Source organism: Pleurodeles waltl, chromosome 11 (genome assembly GCF_031143425.1).
Source record: "Pleurodeles waltl isolate 20211129_DDA chromosome 11, aPleWal1.hap1.20221129, whole genome shotgun sequence".
Classification (NCBI taxonomy): domain Eukaryota; kingdom Metazoa; phylum Chordata; class Amphibia; order Caudata; family Salamandridae; genus Pleurodeles; species Pleurodeles waltl.
The window spans coordinates 77,494,717-77,517,795 of record NC_090450.1 but is presented as its reverse complement, the minus strand read 5'-3'; the positions used below and the strand labels follow the sequence as shown (position 1 = coordinate 77,517,795).

At 41.9% G+C, this 23,079-nt stretch overlaps 1 protein-coding gene across 3 annotated transcripts in view; it reads right to left on the bottom strand.

Moving 5' to 3' along the window:
- ATP11B (ATPase phospholipid transporting 11B (putative)) overlaps nt 1-23,079 on the bottom strand; it is a 456,703-nt gene that overhangs the window by 331,696 nt on the left and 101,928 nt on the right. For all 3 annotated transcript variants that reach the window (XM_069213099.1, XM_069213101.1, XM_069213100.1), the window contains exon 4: nt 19,499-19,579. In XM_069213099.1, coding sequence (XP_069069200.1) covers nt 19,499-19,579 — 81 coding nt within the window. The remainder of the gene's footprint in view (nt 1-19,498; nt 19,580-23,079) is intronic.

Below are 23,079 nucleotides of genomic sequence, written 5' to 3'. Positions count from 1 at the left end.
CACTTGGTAAGAGCTGCTGACTCTGGCAAAGACCTGGAGGAGATCTGGTACCTAAATGACACCCACGACCAGGAGAAACACCTTGTCTATATCGGAAACTTCGGTACAGAATGATCAAATGAAATTTTCCACACCATTAACACTCAAAACATGTTAACGTCTTCATGCTTTCAGCAAGAAAAGCCATCCCAATTTTTCCTATTAAAGTCAGCGGATTACGAATAAAACTCGGCGAAATTGCTCTAGCACCACCTTTAGTGATGGTTTAGGAGACTAGTTGCAATTGAAAACAAACGGGTGTCCATTTTTTTGCCAATATTTCCATATTACATTGCGTGCCTCGTGCACAAACAGCTACCGAGATTAGCCAATATGAAAAAGTGGCCAAATATCGCAGCATGAAAGTGGAAAACGATCAGTCAAATCTGTCAAATTGTGAACGGACTCTTGGCGGGTAAAGAAAGGCGCTCATTCAGGGAACTGGAAAAAGGCAAAGCTAGGCACCATTACAGTTCCTTATGCCATTGGCAGGGCTCACACAAGATGGAACAGACCTGGACTGGTAAATAGTCAGTGACATCTTAGTGAAGCAGCCAATGTGGAGGGGAAGCGGGAGGGCACAGTGTTAGGTCTGTCAGCTGATTTTTACATTTTGGAGAAAGTGATAGTGGATATGTGCCTAATTAAAACTATCCCCAAATCGGAAAAGGGTTGGTCTTTAGTGAGGAGCCTCTATAACACAGGAACAACATCTGGCAACTTAAGTGTGCATGAAGGAAACCACACTGGGAGGGAAGAGCTGAATGTCCTTGGATCTTGATTGGCTGACACAATGTGGTTAAACGTCTTCAGTTACTCTTGAAGTGCCGGCAGACTAATATGAACCCAGAAACGGAATACGGCTGAAAATCCATGCCGGGCAAGCCTTCCACAAGGTCCTTTTAACATCCACAAACCCTGTGATCCACAAAACCACAGGGTTCTCAAGTGCAAAAGGGCTTTTTACTAATTTCAATACACCTTTTGGAAGTCTGAAAAATCAAACTGGTAAAAAGGGTTTTTCAACCCAGTAAGAATCGCAAGTAGGTGGCGGCGTGAAGAGGGTGCGCCCCTTCCCCTTTGGGAGCTGTAATAAAACACAAATTCTTTGCTACCAAAATTGCGGTCACAATACTTTGATCAGATAAAGACACAGCAAAGGGAGTGATATTTGATTCGCAAAGAGGAAACTGTCTCTGGGGGAGATCTTCCCCTTTGGTAATCTTGCCAAGAAGCTTCAGGTTGAGCAAACAATGGTACAGCAATGTGTTCCCAAATAGCAAGTTAAAAAAAAAAACAAACACAGCAACACCTTTCTCTCTAAAGATACACATGCTGCTTTTAAATTTGTTTCTCTATTCATGAAAGCATAGATAAAACTAGCTGTCTGTCCCTTGCCAGCTAACATCCTTGCTTTCACAGCCGTTACTGGGTAGGGGTTTCAAAGTAGGACCTGCCTGATTAATATCTATTGTGGTTACGAGTCCTTTTAGCAATGCTTTCCATAAGGACATTCTGCATAGGGACATAACAGTATATTTGCTGTACTGCACAATGGCAAGCGGGTCAGGAAAAGTCAGTACACAGTTTGCACCCCTCTCTGCAAAGTGCATCCACACAAGGCTCCATTTTATTTAAAGTGTCATTCTCGTGGCATGATGCACTTTTTGCTGCAGGGAAAAAAGTGGTTTATTGAAGAGTTTTACACTGTACCTGGTCAGAGAAGGCATTAAAGTGACATGACAATTTTGCACCTTTAAGAGTGGTTAATAAATGCATATAACATTCCCTGAAGAAGCAGCACGGATATATAGTGAACTAGTCCTTGGTGCCTTATGCAAGAAACAGGAATAATGGTGTGCAAGATGTGGTGGAGGAAAGCCAGAAGAACAACAATCAACAGGTATTTCACTGATGGATCACCACAATTTAATCAATTGAAATACTGACCTCCCCTTGGTCTTCAAACTATATCTCCATGCAGTGTAGTGCTCTGGCAGACAGAATGTCAAGGGCTCGAGCCGGAGCATTCAAGAGATTGATGTTGTGGTTTTAAGCCAATGAACAGGGAGTAGCAGGTATGTGTTAAACACAGATGCAACATCAAAAACTAACTTCACTGATGCACTATCTCATATCTATACAAGATGAATAACTATGTTTAAAGTTTTACAAGCATTTATGCTTTCTCAGATAGGGCATCGCCTTGCCCAAACACCCAACAGTTATGGGAATCTGAGGTAAATGGCAACACTTTTAGCCACATGCAGCTCCATAAGGCAACAAAATGACACGAAAGTCTAACAACCGGCTAAGATTTGGAGCACCAACATCAGAGTCCCTCGCAGAAGTAAATCCAGGAAGAAGTAGTAGAAAACGACAAAGGAGACAGGCGAGAGAGAAAACAAACAGTGTATTATTATTTCCTTATAAAGAGGCGGGGCAACGGGGTTGACGAGTGTGAGGGGGAGTGTTGAGCACTCCTCAGAGTGCACGTGTGTTTGGCCGTCCGGCAGTCTCGAGCCGGCCAAACACACATGTGCACAGGGCTCTCTCCAGCCCAGCAACTGTGTTGTTGCGCTGGAGAGAGCCTGCACAGGCTCCCTGTCTGTCTGGGAGCGCACCCTGACTGGGCACTCCCAGCCAGTCCTGATGCTGCTTTGAGCATGGATGCCAACAGAGGAGCGGGACGCTGCGCACACTGCTTTAAAGGAAGTTTATTTATTTTTAAATTTTATGAATATCCCCCCCACCCGCGTGTGCGTGCGTGTGTGTGTGTGTGTGTGTGTGTGTGTGTGCGCGTGCCGCCCTGCCCCCTATAACACCACAAGCTGCAACTGGTTGTGTGGGAGAGTGGGTATGATGGAGGAAAGAGATGGAAACCACAAGATTTTTCAGGAACTTTAAGGGGCGGGGGCGAGGTGGCTCAGGGTTGAGGGGTGGAGGAGGGACAGAAGATGAGGACAGAACTAGGTGTACATTCTAGGGATAAAGGGAGGAGGACATAGACACAGGAAGTAAGTGACCTTAATGTTCAAACTAATTTCAGTTCATGTGAAGGGCCTTAATGGTCTAAACAACAGACAAAGAGTTTGGCAATATTTACCAAAATAAGATCCCCACGTAATCTTTTTTGCAACTCCAACAAAGGTAGTCTGAGTGGCAGTCCTGCTGAAAAAACATCCTGTATCAGGAGATTGGAGGCATGCTTGGAGACCAAGAGAGTGGATATGCCAGGGTCTACCTTCTGGTTGGGAGACAGGAACTCACTGTCATTAATATTTATATCCCTAATCCCGCACAAGAGACTTAGCTACGGTAGCCCCTTGAGCTTCTGATGCGAGAGGAGAGATAATGCTGGGAGGAGATCCAATCTTTGGATGGTCAGCTGACCTGGATCTTAAGGGGACCAGGGAGGCAAAAGGGCGATGTCAGAAGAACTAACAATCATTTACAATGCCATGGGTCTCGCGTTTGCTCGAGTTAGAGCTGTTAACTTTGCAAATTCCTAACTGGACTATTATTGGCATTCAAATTGAAAATGAAAACAATTGACATAAGCGAGCTGATTCAAAGCACCATGGCCATCATGTGCATGAGCGCGAAGGAGAGAGACAAAAGGGGAAAAAAAAAGTTAGCTCTCAGTCAAACATATCAGCAGTCATGCAATTATCCAAGTAACAGGGTCGATGTCCAAGTTGGTAACCAAACCGCCTCAGGAGGGACAAACGTAAAGCATTTATCAATGATTACAAAGGAATTTAGAAAGGCAAGCAGACGAACGAGTGATGGTGATGAGCGTGCAGTGGGTGTGGGTAAAAGCCTACAGACAGATTACAACAGGCCAGAGCGCTTGCACGCTCGACCTAAAAAGGACATTTCCAAAGTGGGGGGATTGACTGATGCCGGGTGAGCACACCGTGCAGAAAGAAAAACATTTTCTTGTTATTCAGATTATATATATATATATATATATATATATATATATATATGGAAAATGTCACGTACCTAGTGTACATCTGTTCGTGGCATTAGTCGCTGCAGATTCACATGCTGTGCACAGTCCGCCGTCTGGTGTTGGGCTCAGAGTGTTACAAGTTGTTTTTCTTCGAAGAAGTCTTTTCGAGTCACGAGACAGAGGGACTCCTCCCATTTCGATTCCATTGCGCATGGGCGTCGACTCCATCTTAGATTGTTTTCCCGCAGAGGGTGAGGTAGGAGTTGTGTATGCTAGTAATAGTGCCCATGCAATGGAATGAATACATATGTACATAATAAAGGTTAAAGTAATATATTTACAAATGTACAAATGCTGAAGATCTACTTCTAAACGGCTACAGGCTCCCGGGGAGGCGGGTGGGCGCATGTGAATCTGCAGCGACTAATGCCACAAACAGATGTACACTGGGTAAGTGACATTTTCCGTTCGGTGGCATGTGTAGCTGCAGATACACATGCTGTGCATAGACTAGTAAGCAGTTATCTCCCCAAAAGCGGTGGTTCAGCCTGTAGGAGTTGAAGTAGTTTGAAATAATGTTCTTAGTACAGCTTGACCTACTGTGGCTTGTTGTGCAGTTAACACATCTACACAGTAGTGCTTGGTAAATGTATGAGGCGTAGACCATGTTGCTGCCTTACATATTTCGTTCATTGGAATATTTCCTAGAAAGGCCATGGTAGCACCTTTCTTTCTGGTTGAGTGTGCCTTTGGTGTAATAGGCAGCTTTCTCTTTGCTTTAAGATAGCAGGTTTGAATACACCTAACTATCCATCTAGCAATGCCTTGTTTTGAAATTGGATTTCCTGTATGAGGTTTTTGAAAGGCAATAAATAGTTGTTTTGTTTTTCTAATTAGTTTTGTCCTGTCAATGTAGTACATTAGTGCTCTTTTGATGTCTAATGTATGTAGTGCTCTTTAAGCTACAGAATCTGGCTGTGGGAAGAACACTGGTAATTCTACTGTTTGATTTAAGTGGAACGGTGAGATTACCTTTGGTAAAAATTTTGGATTTGTCCTGAGAACTACTTTATTTTTATGTATTTGAATAAATGGTTCTTGTATGGTAAATGCTTGAATCTCACTCACTCTTCTTAGAGATGTGATGGCAATCAAAAATGCAACTTTCCACGTTAAGTATTGCATTTCACAAGAATGCATGGGCTCGAAAGGTGGACCCATGAGTCTTGTTAAGACAATGTTGAGGTTCCATGAAGGAACAGGTGGTGTTCTTGGTGGTATGATTCTCTTTAGGCCTTCCATAAAAGCTTTAATGACTGGTATTCTAAATAGTGAAGATGAATGAGTAATTTGCAGGTAAGCTGATATTGCTGTGAGATGTATCTTTATGGAAGAGAAAGCTAGATTTGATTTTTGCAAATGTAGTAAATATCCTACTATATCTTTTGGAGAAGCGTGTAATGGCTGAATTTGATTATTGTGGCAGTAATACACAAATCTTTTCCACTTATTTGCATAGCAGTGTCTAGTGGTAGGTTTCCTAGCTTGTCTTATGACCTCCATACATTCTTGTGTGAGGTCTAAGTGTCCGAATTCTAGGATTTCAGGAGCCAAATTGCTAGATTCAAAGATGCTGGATTTGGATGTCTGATCTGTTGTTTGTGTTAACAGATCTGGTCTGTTGGGTAGTTTGACATAAGGTACTACTGAAAGGTCTAGTAGTGTTGTGTACCAAGGTTGTCTTGCCCATGTTGGTGCTATTAGTATGAGTTTGAGTTTGTTTTGACTCAACCTGTTTACTAGATATGGAAGGAGAGGGAGAGGGGGAGGGGGAAAAGCGTACGCAAATCTCCCAGTTCATCCATAGAGCATTGCCCTGGGATTGATTTTGTGGGTACCTGGATGCGAAGTTTTGGCATTTTGAGTTTTCCTTTGTTGCAAATAGATCTATTTGAGGTGTCCCCCAAATTTGAAAGTAATTGTTTAGTATTTGGGGGTGAATTTCCCATTCGTGGGTTTGTTGGTGATCTCGAGAGAGATTGTCTGCCAACTGGTTCTGAATCCCTGGAATAAATTGTGCTATTAGGCGAATGTGGTTGTGAATCGCCCAATGCCATATTTTTTGTGTTAGGAGGCACAACTGTGTAGAGTGTGTCCCTCCTTGTTTGTTTAGATAATACATTGTTGTCATGTTGTCTGTTTTGACAAGAATGTATTTTTGGGTTATTATGGGTTGAAATGCTTTCAGCGCCAGAAATACTGCTAACAGTTCCAAGTGATTTATGTGAAACTGCCTCTGATGTATGTCCCATTGTCCTTGGATGCTGTGTTGATTGAGGTGTGCTCCCCACCCTGTCATGGAAGCATCTGTCGTTATGACGTATTGTGGCACTGGGTCTTGGAAAGGCCGCCCTCGGTTTAAATTTGTACTGTTCCACCATAGAAGCGAGATGTATGTTTGGCGGTCTATCAACACCAGATCTAGGAGTTGACCCTGTGCTTGTGACCATTGTGATGCTAGGCACTGTTGTAAGGGCCGCATGTGCAATCTTGCGTTTGGGACAATGGCTATGCATGAAGACATCATGCCTAGGAGTTTCATTATCATTCTGACTTGTATCTTTTGTGTTGGATACATGGCCTGTATTACCTTGTGAAATGTTTGAACCCTTTGTGGACTTGGACTGGCAATCCCTTTTGCTGTGTTGATTGTCGCTCCTAAGTATTGCTGTGTTTGACACGGCAAAAGGTGTGACTTCGTGTAGTTGATGGAGAAACCTAGCTTGTGAAGGGTCTGTATGACATAATTTGTGTGCTGTGAACACTGTCTTAGCGTGTTGGTTTTGATTAACCAGTCGTCTAAGTACGGGAACACATGTATTTGCTGCCTTCTGATATGTGCAGCTACTACTGCCAGGCATTTTGTAAAAACTCTTGGCGCAGTTGTTATTCCGAATGGCAACACTTTGAATTGGTAATGTATTCCTTGGAATACGAACCTTCGGTATTTTCTGTGTGAAGGATGTATTGGTATATGGAAATACGCATCCTTTAGATCTAATGTTGTCATGTAGTCTTGCTGTTTGAGTAGTGGGATTACGTCTTGTAACGTGACTATGTGAAAGTGGTCTGATTTGATGTAGGTATTTAGTGTTCTGAGATCTAGTATTGGTCTCAGAGTTTTGTCCTTTTTGGGTATTAGAAAGTACAGTGAGTAAACTCCTGTGTTTTTTTGTAGATTTGGTACTAATTCTATTGCGTCCTTTTGTAGCAATGCTTGAACTTCTAGTCCTAGAAGATCTATATGTTGTTTTGACATATTGTGTGTTTTCGGTGGGACGTTTGGAGGGAATTGGAGAAATTCTATGCAATAACCATGCTGGATAATTGCTAAGACCCAAGTGTCTGTTGTTATTTCCTCCCAAAGTTTGTAAAATTGGTTTAGTCTTCCCCCCACAGGTGTTATGTGATGGGGTTGTGTGACTTGTGAGTCACTGTTTATTTTGAGGAGTTTTAGGGCCTTGGAATTTTCCTCGATTTTTAGGGAATTGTCCCCCTCTATATTGCCCCCGAAAACCTCCCCTCTGATTTTGACCCTGGTAAGTAGGCCTTGGTTGTGAGGTTGTGGTTTCTGTGGATTAACCTCGAAACCCTCCCCGAAAAGGTGTTTTCCGAAATGTGCCTCTGCTCTGCGGGGAGTAGAGTGCGCCCATGGCTTTGGCTGTATCGGTGTCTTTTTTGAGTTTCTCAATGGCAGTGTCTACCTCCGGCCCAAACAATTGCTGTTCATTAAATGGCATATTGAGCACAGCTTGTTGGATTTCTGGCTTGAACCCTGAAGTGCGCAGCCATGCGTGCCTTCGTATTGTGATTGCAGTGTTTATTGTCCTTGCAGCTGTATCTGCTGCATCCATGGAAGACTGTATCTGATTATTTGAGATACTTTGTCCCTCTTCCACCACCTGTTGCGCTCTTTTTTGGAACTCCTTGGGTAAATGTTCGATGAAATGTTGCATTTCATCCCAATGAGCTCTGTTGTATCTTGCCAAAAGTGCTTGTGAATTGGCAATACGCCATTGATTTGCTGCTTGTGCTGCAACCCTTTTTCCCGCAGCATCAAATTTGCGGCTCTCCTTGTCTGGAGGTGGTGCGTCTCCTGAGGTATGAGAGTTGGCTCTCTTACGAGCTGCCCCGACAACTACTGAGTCTGGTGTTAGTTGTGTTGTAATATAGATTGGATCTGTTGGCGGTGGCTTGTACTTTTTCTCCACCCTTGGAGTTATGGCTCTGCCTTTAACTGGATCCTGAAATATTTGTTTTGAATGTCTTAGCATTCCTGGGAGCATGGGAAGGCTTTGGTACTGGCGATGGGTGGATGATAGGGTGTTAAAGAGAAAGTCATCCTCAATTGGTTCCGAATGTAAGGTGACGTGAAATTCGGCTGCCCTTGCGACCACCTGTGTGTAGGATGTACTGTCCTCAGGTGGTGAGGGTTTTGTAGGATAGGAGTCTGGGCTGTTGTCAGACACTGGCGCATCGTAAAGGTCCCATGCATCGGGATCATCCTGACTCATTGTGGTATGAGCTGGTGAGTGCATCATTGGTGGAGTTGTTGCTGGTGATGCATGTGTTGATGGTGGTGGGGAAGGTGGTGGGGTTGTTTTCTTTGCCACCTTTGCCTGTGGTTGCTTGTCCCCTTGTTGAAAGGCAAGTTTCCTTTTAATCCTGATTGGGGGAAGAGTGGTTATGTTCCCTGTGTCCTCATGAATATGAAGCCTTCTTTGCGTGTAGTCAGGCTCTACAGCTTGAAGCTCCTCTCCAAATCTATGTAATTGGGAGGTTAATCCTTGTTCCTCTGTATAGGAACTAGTTTTCGGCTCCGAGGCTGGATGTTTCGGAACCGAAACCTTTTCGGAAGTCTTTTTAGGCTCCGAAGAAACCTTCTTTGTTTTCGGCGTGGTGTCTCGGTGCCGAAATTCTTCGGCGCCGCTGTGTCTGTGCCGAAGTTTCTCGGAGCCGGTGTCTCGGCTCCGAGGTTGCTGTGTGGCGGTATCTCGACCGGGGTCGGATGACTTCGACACCAGCATGCCCTTTTTCGGTGCCTTGGATCGGTCACCTAGTGTTCGGGTTAAGCCATGGCCTGTTGGCGGTGGCGTCCCCTGGGCTTTTGTGGACTTCTCGTGAGTCTTGATTTTCGACGTCTTACTCACGGTTTTGGTTGTTTCTTCGGCGTCGAGTTCTTCAGAATCCGACTCGTGGATGGAGAAAGCTTCTTCTTTCTCCTTGAAACGTTCTTGACCTGTCGGCGTGGACGCCATTTGTAGTCTCCTGGCTCTTCGGTCTCTCAGCGTCTTCCTCGACCGAAACGCTCGACAGGCTTCACAAGTATCCTCCTTGTGCTCGGGGGACAAGCACAAGTTACAGACCAGATGCTGATCCGTATACGGATACTTGTTATGGCATTTTGGACAGAAGCGGAATGGGGTCCGTTCCATGAGCCTGGAAGTCGCACGTGGCCGGGCCGACCAGGCCCCGATGGGGGAATCGAAAAAACCCCAAAGGGCCACCGGAGCTCTTCAAAATTCGGTGTTGATTTGTTGTAACTAACCTGATACCGAACGCAAACAATACCGACGTTTTTTTCCGAGATTCTAACTAACTTTCCGACCCGAAACACGGAGGGAAAAGGAACACGTCCGAACCCGATGGCGGAAAAAAAACAATCTAAGATGGAGTCGACGCCCATGCGCAATGGAATCGAAATGGGAGGAGTCCCTCGGTCTCGTGACTTGAAAAGACTTCTTCGAAGAAAAACACTTGTAACACTCCGAGCCCAACACCAGACGGCGGACTGTGCACAGCATGTGTATCTGCAGCTACACATGCCACCGAACATATATATATATATATATATATATATATATATATATATATAAAGTATAGATCCTACTTCTCTATTGACTACCTCTTCATCACACAAATTCTTCTCCATGGAGTGTGCTCCATCTGCATAGCAGACATGTGCATCTCATATCATGCACATATACTATTAACATGTGGGAAAGAAAGGAACAGGAAAAATAGAAAAAAATAGTGATTGCAGAAAAATATTTAGGGATCCAGTCAACATAGCAGATGTGATTCAGGTGTTTCGATTCAAGGCTTCTTTGAACCCAATGACCGAATGGTTATCTCCACAGAAAACCAATTCTGAAGCAGTTAGAGCTTCATTGGTGGAAATGCAGTATCCACAGCAGCGCAAAACAGCCAAATAGCAGACTTGCAGGAAGAAAACATGACTGAGTACTTGAAAGGGCTTGAGCATAGGACAAGAGCCACTGTTCCTTTCAGAGCAAACACAGAGTGGCAGGTGAGCGGTCAGAAGAAAATGTTGCAAAACAATAAAGCAGTACGTAGTCTCCTAAAGGCAAGCCAAAGATTTTATGAGCATAGTACAACTGGCACAGTCCTGGCAAAATAGTTTCAAGTACAAAAAGACAAACTTTCAAAGAGAAGATTAGGGGTCCCAAACAGCAGTGGTTAACAGAGGAATTGGACAAAAAAAAGAAGTGCTTAAGAATTACTATCAAGCTCTTTACAGCTCAAGAAAGAGTATATACAAAATAACCTGCTATCTTCTGTTAATACACTAAAGGCAAATCCTAGTTTGGGGGGTTGTCGGGTGGAGGAGGATGGGGAGGGGAAAAGATACACTAGAACAGTCATGGAGAGAGCAGAGATCCACAGGTGATTAAATATACTGGATTGAATGATTGGACTAGATAGAATACCAGTCTATTTCTCTAATCTTTCCCACAAATAGCCCAGCTCATAACAGATCCCTTTAATTGTATGGCAGGTTCACTTCTTCAATGAGCGAATCTGAAATCTCACACATTCTAAAGCCAAGCTAGGACCCAGGAGAGTGTGAGTCATACACACCCATTACTCTGTTGAATACAAACATGAATATATGCCAAGAGGCTCACAAATAGACTAGATCAATGGATGCTCATCTGTCTGTTGACTTAGACCAGGTGGGCTTTATCTGAAACAGGAAGGGAGGCGGATAACAGAAGGCTAGCATATCTGACAGAAAAGTCTTGATGCAGATAATGCATTCAATCGAGTGAGCAGGGATTTCCTGGAAGGGACCATAGAGAAAGTAGGAGTCGGCCTTAAATGAAGGCATGGATAATGGCTGGATAGAATGACCTAACCTCAAGAATTACATTTAATGGTAGAAAAGCAGAAAAAATATAACTGAGATGGTGAACAAGGCAGGGATTCTCGGTTTGAAAAGTACTCTGGGTTTAAAATCAATATGCCAAAGAAATTTTGAGGTGGCAACGCCAAAATGTGTTACACATTGAGCTGTCTCTTATTTGCCAATTCCAGTGGGCCAAGAAATCAATAATATAAATAGCATACACCTCACAGTAGACTCTTCGTAATGGACCTCGCCTAAAAGTGTAGCTTATCGAAGACAAGGGAAGGTGGAAGTCACTGTGGATGTCTTTGCTGGGACGGATACATATTCTTAAAATGAAAACCCTTTCCAGAGTATTATATTTGGTTTGGGCACTCCAAACACCAACACCCATAGGAAGAACTGGAAGACTTACAAAGCCTATACTGGCACCCAGAGAAAAGGGCTGAGGAGGGGGTCTGTGCACTCCATATATCTTGTGATACTGGTGGAACCACCAGAAGTTGATCTTCACAGACAGGGTGATAAGCAGGTAGGTCCTTGGGGACTTAGCGTGGCTCCACAAAATTTTAAGGCCCTAGAATGTTTACATCCTCCCGAAACAGTACTGAAGACCCTGAGACCACCTATCCAGGGAGAGTGACCGGACTACTTACCTAACAGTACTGCGATATTTGAGGACCCACACTCTTCACCACTGTGTGAAAGCACTAGCTCTGGAAGACATGTTCCATCAACAAACTGAGTCTTCCATGGAACGCATAAAATTAAGACGTAGGGAGCAAGATTGAATGGCCTATCTTCAAATTAAACACTGGCAACTCCATCCCCCCCAAAAAACAAGTGCCACAGGAGACATCATTCTTCAAGACGTTTGTGAGAATACAGCCAGGGGGACAAGAGGCCTAAATCCCGGGCTATATAAAATATTAAATAACTACAGGCAGGGGTGACGGTGGTACTAACTAAATAAATGGGATCATTTTCTCCAAAGAGAGGTTCTAGACAAAGCATATGAGAAACTGTGGTAGGGAATACCTAAGCATCACAGAGCTATATCAATGGAGGAAACATCATACAGGGAGTGCAGAATTATTAGGCAAGTTGTATTTTTGAGGATTAATTTTATTATTGAACAACAACCATGTTCTCAATGAACCCAAAAAACTCATTAATATCAAAGCTGAATATTTTTGGAAGTAGTTTTTAGTTTGTTTTTAGTTTTAGCTATGTTAGGGGGATATCTGTGTGTGCAGGTGACTATTACTGTGCATAATTATTAGGCAACTTAACAAAAAACAAATATATACCCATTTCAATTATTTATTATTACCAGTGAAACCAATATAACATCTCAACATTCACAAATATACATTTCTGACATTCAAAAACAAAACAAAAACAAATCAGTGACCAATATAGCCACCTTTCTTTGCAAGGACACTCAAAAGCCTGCCATCCATGGATTCTGTCAGTGTTTTGATCTGTTCACCATCAACATTGCGTGCAGCAGCAACCACAGCCTCCCAGACACTGTTCAGAGAGGTGTACTGTTTTCCCTCCTTGTAAATCTCACATTTGATGATGGACCACAGGTTCTCAATGGGGTTCAGATCAGGTGAACAAGGAGGCCATGTCATTAGATTTCCTTCTTTTATACCCTTTCTTGCCAGCCACGCTGTGGAGTACTTGGACGCGTGTGATGGAGCATTGCCCTGCTTGAAAATCATGTTTTTCTTGAAGGATGCAGACTTCTTCCTGTACCACTGCTTGAAGAAGGTGTCTTCCAGGAACTGGCAGTAGGACTGGGAGTTGAGCTTGACTCCATCCTCAACCCGAAAAGGCCCCACAAGCTCATCTTTTATGATACCAGCCCAAACCAGTACTCCACCTCCACCTTGCTGGCGTCTGAGTCGGACTGGAGCTCTCTGCCCTTTACCAATCCAGCCACGGGCCCATCCATCTGGCCCATCAAGACTCACTCTCATTTCATCAGTACATAAAACCTTAGAAAAATCAGTCTTGAGATATTTCTTGGCCCAGTCTTGACGTTTCAGCTTGTGTGTCTTGTTCAGTGGTGGTCGTCTTTCAGCCTTTCTTACCTTGGCCATGTCTCTGAGTATTGCACACCTTGTGCTTTTGGGCACTCCAGTGATGTTGCAGCTCTGAAATATGACCAAACTGGTGGCAAGTGGCATCGTGGCAGCTGCACGCTTGACTTTTCTCAGTTCATGGGCAGTTATTTTGCGCCTTGGTTTTTCCACACGCTTCTTGCGACCCTGTTGACTATTTTGAATGAAATGCTTGATTGTTCGATGATCACGCTTCAGAAGCTTTGCAATTTTAAGAGTGCTGCATCCCTCTGCAAGATATCTCACTATTTTTGACTTTTCTGAGCCTGTCAAGTCCTTCTTTTGACCCATTTGGCCAAAGGAAAGGAAGTTGCCTAATAATTATGCACACCTGATATAGGGTGTTGATGTCATTAGACCACACCCCTTCTCATTACAGAGATGCACATCACCTAATATGCTTAATTGGTAGTAGGCTTTCGAGCCTATACAGCTTGGAGTAAGACAACATGCATAAAGAGGATGATGTGGTCAAAATACTCATTTGCCTAATAATTCTGCACTCCCTGTACAAAGTCCTTAATTTATGCCACAAAAACCTGACAGAGTACTCAAAATGGACAAGGAATTACTGGACAGATGATGGCACAGTAATATGGAAAAGGGGACAGGGATATACATATCAGGAAGGGTCAGAAAATAAAAATCTCTTAGAAAGAAGTCCTCAGTCATTTTAGATGACCCAGCCTCTGAGAATCCAGGGCTGATTATGCTAGTTATCCACGACACAGAAGACTAGTACAACAAGCAGCACATAAATTGGTATATACACATCCAACAGGTGCAGCTTAAACCTTATTGCAGGACACTGGAAGAATTCACCAGCACCACCAATACCACAATGGTTTTATAATATCTGACCTTGCAAATGAGAAGCTTGCACACAACTGGAGGAAAAGAGAAAAAAACCTTTGAGGAATGGCAGAGACCTTCAATGCACTACTCGACACAGACACATTTACCTAATGCACCAGTCCAACTTGGAGCACTCGAGGTTTCTGCATAGATCACAAAGGAGAGGGGGAAATGAGCTGAAACAGTGCTGAAGCAGGATTAGAAAGAGGACTATTATTCAATGGCAAACTCAAACTAGTGAAAATGCAACGATAATTAAAAGGGAAGGGGAAATGACAAGAAAGGGCACACAGAGATGGGGGGCGGAGGAAATCGGGAAGGAGGAATTTTTTAGCTGTAAAACAAGTTTTGTTAATAGAATGCTTAAATGCAAGGTCCAGCTTTACTGAAAAACTTAATAAACAGAAATTAAGATAATAGGAGACAAAGTAAGTCTTACGCTATGCATATCAACATCTTCTGAACCCGAAATTTGATGCCAGAAATATCTTTAAGTGTCCTACTGTTCAGTAAAGACGAAGCATACAAGAGAAACAACACTGCAGTTAAAGTCAAATCAATGTCTTTGTGTAGTTAAGTTCCCTGCAGTTTTTGCCCCTCATTAGCAGAACACTTTGAAACTTTTCTCGGTTAGGTCTCCTTGATACATCTGGATTACAGCAATGAATTATAAGCCAAACTTTACAACAGGGGAGACTCTGCAGCTAAAGCCAACATAAGAGAATTTGAACAAAGGCATAAGCGGCATTCCTAAACTCAGGTCAACTCCAAGTGTCATCAGGAAAATCCATAAGATATACACACACTTCTGGGAAATGGAGGCATTTGTAGACTTTCTCTAACATGTACGTTTCTATAAGCTACCATGCTGAGTTTGGCACAGGGACTCTGAACTGTGCCAAAAGTACACCTAGAGAGTTAAGGTACAGAGCAAGTCAGTAGACTGCATATTTCTAGAGTTTAACTCCTACCCTTGAGGTCAGCTATCAGAGTATAATGTGTTGTCATGGAAGATTAGTAAAAACGAGTGACAAGAGAAGCTAGAACCTGTTCATCATAGCAAAGGTTGTAGGAAATGTCCATCCACATTAAATGGGTGTAAATGTGTCATCTGATTAAAGGGTGCTAGAAATCAAAAGTGAAGCCTGTATTCATTTTATTTTATAGTGCTGCAATAGAGTTTCACACCAACTTACTTAAAGAAAGAAAAATAAAATTAATGAAAGCATCACTTGGGGTGCATGACAGAATGTATAGAGTCAGAACAACGTGAAAGCCATCAGCAAGTCACAATGACCATATCAGGAATTGGTCAGCCTTACAAATGGGCATAAGCTTGTCACGAAACCAAACTATGTACACAGTGAAGTATGCTCCTAGGTAATGACAATAGCATGCACTGACGGTTGAGCTAAGTAACTAATGTACCTGATTACATGACATCAGCAAGAGTCGCATCAAATAATGAAACCCCCTGTCACTTTGGAAGTCATGTTTATGCTGCAGTACCTCATCCACTGTTAAATGTCATTTTTTTTTTTTTCTTTTTTTTTTTTTTTAAAGAGGAGGTCTTGAAAACCTGCTCCTGAGAGCATCTGTTTTCATTGCATGGTAATGTAATAGCATGCACTTTCAACAGCATTGTGAAATTATTTATATAGCTCTTATGAGCCCTGACAAGGCACTGAATTACTTTTTTGCGGTGAGTAAAGAATGCTCAAGAACCCAAGATTTTTTATTACTAGGTCAGTACAATTTTTCTTGTTTTCCCGGGTGTTAGTTGTGTTAGGATTGTGCTCTTGATTTCTTGTGTTTAATAGGTTTTGTGGTAGGGTTAGAAAATAAGAGTGGATTTGGAAAGGGGGAGTATGGAGTTGTTTTGTAAGTAGTTAGTGTGTGCGCTTGTCAGTTGGGTGGCATGATTTAACAAGCTCTGGCAAAGCCAATAGGTCTCAATTATGCAAGAACTATTGGTTTGGCCGATATGTTTTACAACATGTTCACCAGCAAGACTGCTAGGAAGCATGGGTATAAGTTAGAGGGTAAAGGGGAGTGGAGTGTCAAAGTTGAGAAGTGTTACGGAGTGGCGAAGACAGTTGTGGAGATTTAACTGGCGAGGAGTGAAGTGTCATGAAGTGGCATAGAGTGGAGTGTTGTAGACTGTTATGGAGTTAGTAGAGTGTCAGCATGGAAGGGGCTAGTGGAGAGTTGAGTGGCATAGTAAGTGGTGTCAGAGTAGAGTGTTGTAGAGTAGAGTTTTGTAGAGTGGAATGGCATAGTGTCATGGAGTGGTGTAGACCAGAGTGGAAAGGCGTAAAGGGTGTTGCGTGGAGTAAAGTGATGTAGAGTGGAGTAAGTTGTTGTAGAATAAAGTGGCATACAGTGGAGTAGTGTAGCAGACTGGAATGGCAGAGTAGAGTGTTGTAGAGTTGGGTGGCATAGAATGGGATGCAAAGAGTAGAGGAGTAGTGTGTCGTAGACTAGAGTCCAGTTTAGTGGCATTCAGTGTCGTAGAGGGAGTTGCACAGAGTGTTGTAGAATGGGGTAGTATAGTTGTGTGGTACAGAGTGGAGCAAAGTGTTGTGGAGTGGCATAGAGTGGAGATGTAGAGTTGTGTAGTGTGACATTGAAGTGAGTCCAGTATAGCAGCATGGAATGCCGTAGAGGGAGTTGCATGGTGCCGCAGAGTGAGGTAGTGCCGTAGAGTAGCACAGAAAGCAGTTCAGTGTTATAGGATGGAGTCGTGTAGAGTACAGTTTAATTTAGTAGAACGTCATTGAATGGAGTAATGTGGAGTGTTTGAGTGGACTATAGTGAAGTGACAAAGTACAGTGGTGCAGAGTAGATTGTGTAGAGTGCACTGGCTTAGAGTAAAGTGGTGTAGAGTCCATTGGCGTAGAGTGTAGTGACGTAGAATACAGTGGTGTAGATTGCAGTGGCGTGGGATAGAGTGGCAGACTGCAGTGATGTAGAGTAGATGGTTTCAGAGTTGAGTGAAGTGGTGTAGAATGGAGTGGTAGGGTGCAGAGGTGTACAGAACAAAGGCAGAGAATGCAGTGGCACAGAGCAGAGTGGCATAGTAAGCAGTGCAGAAGAGTAGAATAGATTCGAGTGGTGCAGAGTGGAGCGATGGAACTCCCTCCCCACCAGCCTCAGGACCACTCCGCTTTCCGGAGACTCCTAAAAACCTGGCTATTCGAGCAGCAGTAACCCCCCTCCCCTTTCCCCTAGCGCCTTGAGACCCGCACGGGTGAGTAGCACGCTTTATAAATGTTATTGATTTGATTTGAGGCGTAGAGTGTAGCGGCATTAGTGCACTGGCATAGAGTAGAGTGGTGCACAGTATAGTAGTGAAGAGTGCAGTGGTGCATAGTCGACTGCACTGGTATAGAGTAGAGTGGGGAAGAGAGGCACAGAGTGAAGTGGCATAGAATGCAGTGTCAGAGTGCAGAGGTGCATAGTAAATTAGAGTGGATTTGTGTAGAGTGCACTGGCACAGACTGCACTGGCATAAAGTGCATTGTCATAGTGGCACAGATTAGAGTGGCAGAGTACAGTGGCAGAGAGTGTGTTGTAGAGTGTCGGAGTGCAATGGTGTAGCGTACATAGAGTGTATTGTAGAGTGCAGTAGGGTGGTGCAGTGTAAAGTGAATGCAATGGTGTAGAGAAGAGTGGCTAAGAGTGCATCGAGTACAGTGTTGTAGAGTATGGAAGCATACAGTGCAGTGGTGCATAGCAGACTGATGGAGTGCAGCGGTGTAGAGTATTGGTATTGAGTAAGGTAGTGTAGAGTGAACTGGCATACTGTGCAGTGGTATGGAGTGCAGTCGCACGTAGTAGTGTGGCGTAGAGTGGCATAGAGTAGACGGAGGGTGGCATAAAGTGGAATTCCTCAGAGTGAAATCGAATGGCATAGAGTAGATTATTTCAGAGTAGAATGAAGTGTAGTGCAGTGGCATAGAGTAGAATGTCAGAGTGCAGAGTAGATTAGGAAGGCTTAAAGTGGATCAGCATATAGTGCAGTGGCAAAGAATGCAGCGGTGCAGAGTAGAGTAGTGATGGTAGAGTGCAATAGCGTGGAGTGATGTAGAGTAGCATCAAGTGAAGTGGCACAGAATGGAGTGGTGTACAGTAGAGTGCTGTGATGAAGTGTGGATTGGCATAGTGTGAGGTGGTGCAAAGTCGAGTGGGGTAAAGTTGAGTATGCATGGTGTAGTAGTGCACTGCCATTACAGACAACACATCTTTAATTGAAATAACTTTTACATTCGCACAGACATACAGTTTTACTGATAAAGGTATAAAGCGCACAAACAATGTCATGACCTAGTAATTGATTTATTTTGGTCATATTACAATATTTGTTTCCACTACACTTCGGAAGTACCAAAAAATGTGCTTCATTTATGCTTTCCATATTATGAAGTATCTGTACAGTTCATTTATAGACATTTGTTTTATGTTAGAAAAAACATCCTACAGCGTCTCACTCTCACATGGGTACCCAGCAGGACTGTCAAATTAATCTTCTCTTTTTGAAGTCACAGAAAGAAAAGCAATCACGAAGCTCGGCAAGACAGAGCCTGACATTTGACCTCTGACTTCAAATGCACGGCAAATGTGATAAGATAAGGTTTACAGGCCAGTTTATGGAAAGGAGCAGTCGTGGAAGAATACAAGGGGAGCTGGTGTGAAAAGGCTTTGCTCCTTGGGAGGGACAAACTCAACCTGGACAGTCTAAAACAAATAAAGCTAACAATCAGAAAGCCAGAACATGTGAGTTACAAAACATAAAGCCAAAGGGAAGCAATGGGCAGAATGCATTCCCAGGGAAGATTTACAAATATCCCCACAATGTCCTTAGTAACACTGCACTCTATATATGCACCTATATTTACATGGAAGAAGCAATTTTGACATGGTCTGATATACACATTCACCCTGTGTCCTTAACAAGTAGGGTAAAGGGAAACTGGAGAAGAAGCAGGGTATGCTGGGGACAGAAATTCGGTGGTGCAACTGAACCGAAGATTATATACAAACTCAAAGACACTAAGGCCAACAGATTCCTTAGTCTGAATAGGCCCGGAGGGAGACATGATAGAAACTGACAGCATTATGCCAGTCATTTTTCTACATAAACGCAATTCTATTTTACATATTCTTCTCAATTATTCCAACTCTAAAGAGTCACTAATTTTGCCACAATACTTCTTTTTGGATATTCTACATCAAGTTATTCACACAGCATGAAAAAAAAAAAAAAAACTATTGAACATAGTGACTAATATTGAAATACTGTACCTGTTTAATGGCTGTCACGGTAATTACAAAGAATAATGGAAGTCCACTAGTTACAGGACTTGTAGGGGTATCAATCATTAGCTAAGGAAAGAAAACAATAGTTTAATTGGATTAACAAAACTTCAGTTAACGGTTCAATAACGACATGTAAACTATTAGCTAGACAAGGCATTTGAAAAGAAGAAGCACCAGTTAAAGCAAACAAATTCCTTCAGTTGAACTGACCCAATGGAAAATAATGTAAATGACTGCACAGAATTATATTAAACAATCATTCCACTAAAAAGTAACAGAAAACTGTCTTTTTCATAGTTGTCCCATAAACATCAACTATTCAAATTGTTGAAATGTCCTGGGACCGAAAAGTGTTGCAGCACTACTCTTTCTGCTGTTAATCTTTTAAAATATATTGCTTATATGTCTCAAATTATTAAAACTAAGTAGGGTTTTCTAAAAAAGAAGGGATATGGCATTTTGGAGAGAAGACAGGTATACCATAATATTTTGAGACAGTGCCCCGGATCTTTAAATGAGTGATGGCAGAAAATGCATGGGACATAATTTGCTTTTACTTCAACCATTTTTACAATACCACCACTGGTATTCTGAATTATCAAGAAGCACACAGCCCAGACACCTACTACTACAATTCAGCCTCTTGTCAGAGTTCTGCCTGCTGCTCCTTACCAATGGTTAACTGATCTTCAGAAAATGTGTCTTACAATGGTCTAATTGTCATTTAACAAAGCTTTCTAGATTGTGTTTTGGTAAACACTGAATTTATCTACATGAATTTTTGGTTTGCTCTCAAGATTCTCTCACACCCTAGGAGAACCTGGTATTTAAGCTGAATGCAAAAAGTAAACCCCCTAAAAATATATCTTAAGTTAACATAATATTTTGCTTCTTTATAGAACACATTTTGACATATCACTATGCCAAAAAACCAAAAAATTAAATGTTTATTGGATTACATGAAACTAATGTGCTATAATGGGTAAAACAAAGAACGTGATCACAATGACAGTGCTAAAACGATAAGGAGTTGCTATCTTGAGTAGTCTGAGAAAGACGTTGTTTGTTCATACCATTTTAACATACTTTTAGTTCATCCATCCCCGAGTTTCTGTACTTTCAGAGAGAATTAACGTTGCAAAACTCTGCTTCCCCTTAGACTTTCAGGAGATAAGCTAAGTCATGGTCATTCAAAGTTTTAAGTATGTTCTCCCTTAAATAGCAACTGGGAAAAGGTGATCAAAACAAGTAACATTTAGGTCCTAGCTAGATATCTTTTTTGATCGGAGTAGTGTGCCTCTTGGATCGGCACACTTAAGTTTCTTAGAGAGACATTTAGCCTTGTTGATTCTTGAATGCTGCAAAGGCATGATTTTTACAACTTGCAATCAATAACCGACAGCTTAGGATTAGCAAGAGAAATATGAATTAGATGAACTCAGACGTGTTTATCACATACACATTTATTTAATAAATTGGTAGGACTGAAAATTCCTGAGCTCTCATGTCAATCTCTGTAGTCTTATATATCAACCACAACATTCATTAGTGCAATTTTGTTTGTTATGTATCACATAACATTAGGTCCTCATCAACAGAAAATGAGAGCACTCCAACAGTATAAAATTCTACCATTTATTCTACATACATTGAATCCATGTTGTTACATGCCATGTGAAACAAGTCTATTAAGACCGAGTTCATCAAGGCAACCAATATATCCTTACTGAACTCCACACCTTCTTTAAACACCAACAAAATACGAGTAAGGAACTTGAAAATATACAATGTACTGCACAGATCAAGTGGAAAGAAAATAACATTTTTGGTTACTTACCACAAAACCTGAGTAAACCTCTTACCCCAGTGCTAATTTTTAGTTTTAAGAAGTGAATTTTATTTCTTACTAAAATACGTCAAAAGGAAGGAGTGACTTTACTCTAAAAAGAACATTAGAACTTCAAACTCCTAAGATATTGATGTGTTTTGCAAAGACAAAAGGTGTGGTCAAATAGTATATGCTAGCAAAATAGCAGTTTGTAATGTTTGGTATAGCTTGGCTTTTTTATTGTATTAGAAACATATCTAAAGTTCGCATGTGAAACCAGCACTGACACTAAAGGTTCAATGAGGTTTTGGGAGTTGTAACATTATTCAGGTAGGTGTTCCAAGTTGGCAAAGCATCTGCTCTCTATTGTGTGGAGCCACAGTAATTGTCCTTATAAATAAATAAATAAATACGCCTGTGTATTTTGTTTATTTTTGCCACAATCTTCATCAAATTTGTTTTTTGGTAATATGTTCAAGATTGGGTTATTACGTGCAAGCATTTATGTTTGAGTGTTCACTAGAGGGCTTAATTGATAAAGGTTACACTGTGCCGCAGGGTCGTAGGAGGTCTATCACACCTCATAACTAAGGAACATATTGGTTTTTACTAATTACACACTATTAGCATACAGGTGGGATGCACGGTGGATATTGTGCAACGATTTATAAAAACTGTTTTTTTCTTCAAAGAATTTCCAAAATATGTAACAATAATGATGGACTACATTAAGCAGAATACACGAGTGAAAGATTAGTAGGACAATATATAAGGGTCAATCGAACATCATGGCTGATTTTGCATGTGATAAAGACATTCTGCAGAAATGCATCACTGAAAACTGGACATTTGATTAATTTAAATTAAAGCACTTTTTTTTCTTTTGTGAGTGCTTCCTACATCCTTTCTTCAACAATTGTTCACGGGTGGTTTCCACAAGAGGAAGCATCAGCTGTGCACCATGGCAGAACTGCAACCACTCTTGCTTTCTATGTGCATACATACGTTAGGTTCGCTGACCTAAAATTATTATGATGACTGTAATAATGTGATTATTTGAGGATCATTTTTGTTGCCTGTGGAAGATATATTCTGGTGATCTCAATGAACTTAAAGCATGCATAACTGACCTGATACTAGTTGTGGGGGGTTTTAGGTTAGAGAATTGCTTTTCATCCCTACTGTTGGTGCCCTTGTCCTTTCAGTGTTTCACTTATTGAAAAATTGCCTGTATAAACTGCATCCAAACATTTCCCAGAATGGGATGAACATATGGTCTGTACCCCTTCACCCCCTTAATGGCATCAGTGGCAGATAATGTCAGTCATTCTTTTATCGGATTGGTTTTACAGACCAGATCTCCATTCACAGACCTGAGGGAATAATAACCAATCAAGGCGTATTTCAACTTTATAATGCTGACCAAGGACTTTACCAGTACAGTTATACATAAAAGCAATAACAGATTTACACTTAATTACAAAATCATCTAGTCTTTTGGAGAATTGTTCTGTCAAATTTGTAGGAAACATGGCCAGTTGTGTGTGCGGCAGTCTACAACAAACATTAACATGAGGAGTTTGTATACATGGTTCTAAAAATGTTTTACCTTAGTAACCTCTGCAGATCTCTCACCAAGGTGTGACAAGTAGGGGCATGTAAAAAAAGTTAATAGACCAACCACTCTAATATATTTAGTGCAGGTTTGTCAACAGGCTGCAAAGTTGTTCGAACAAAA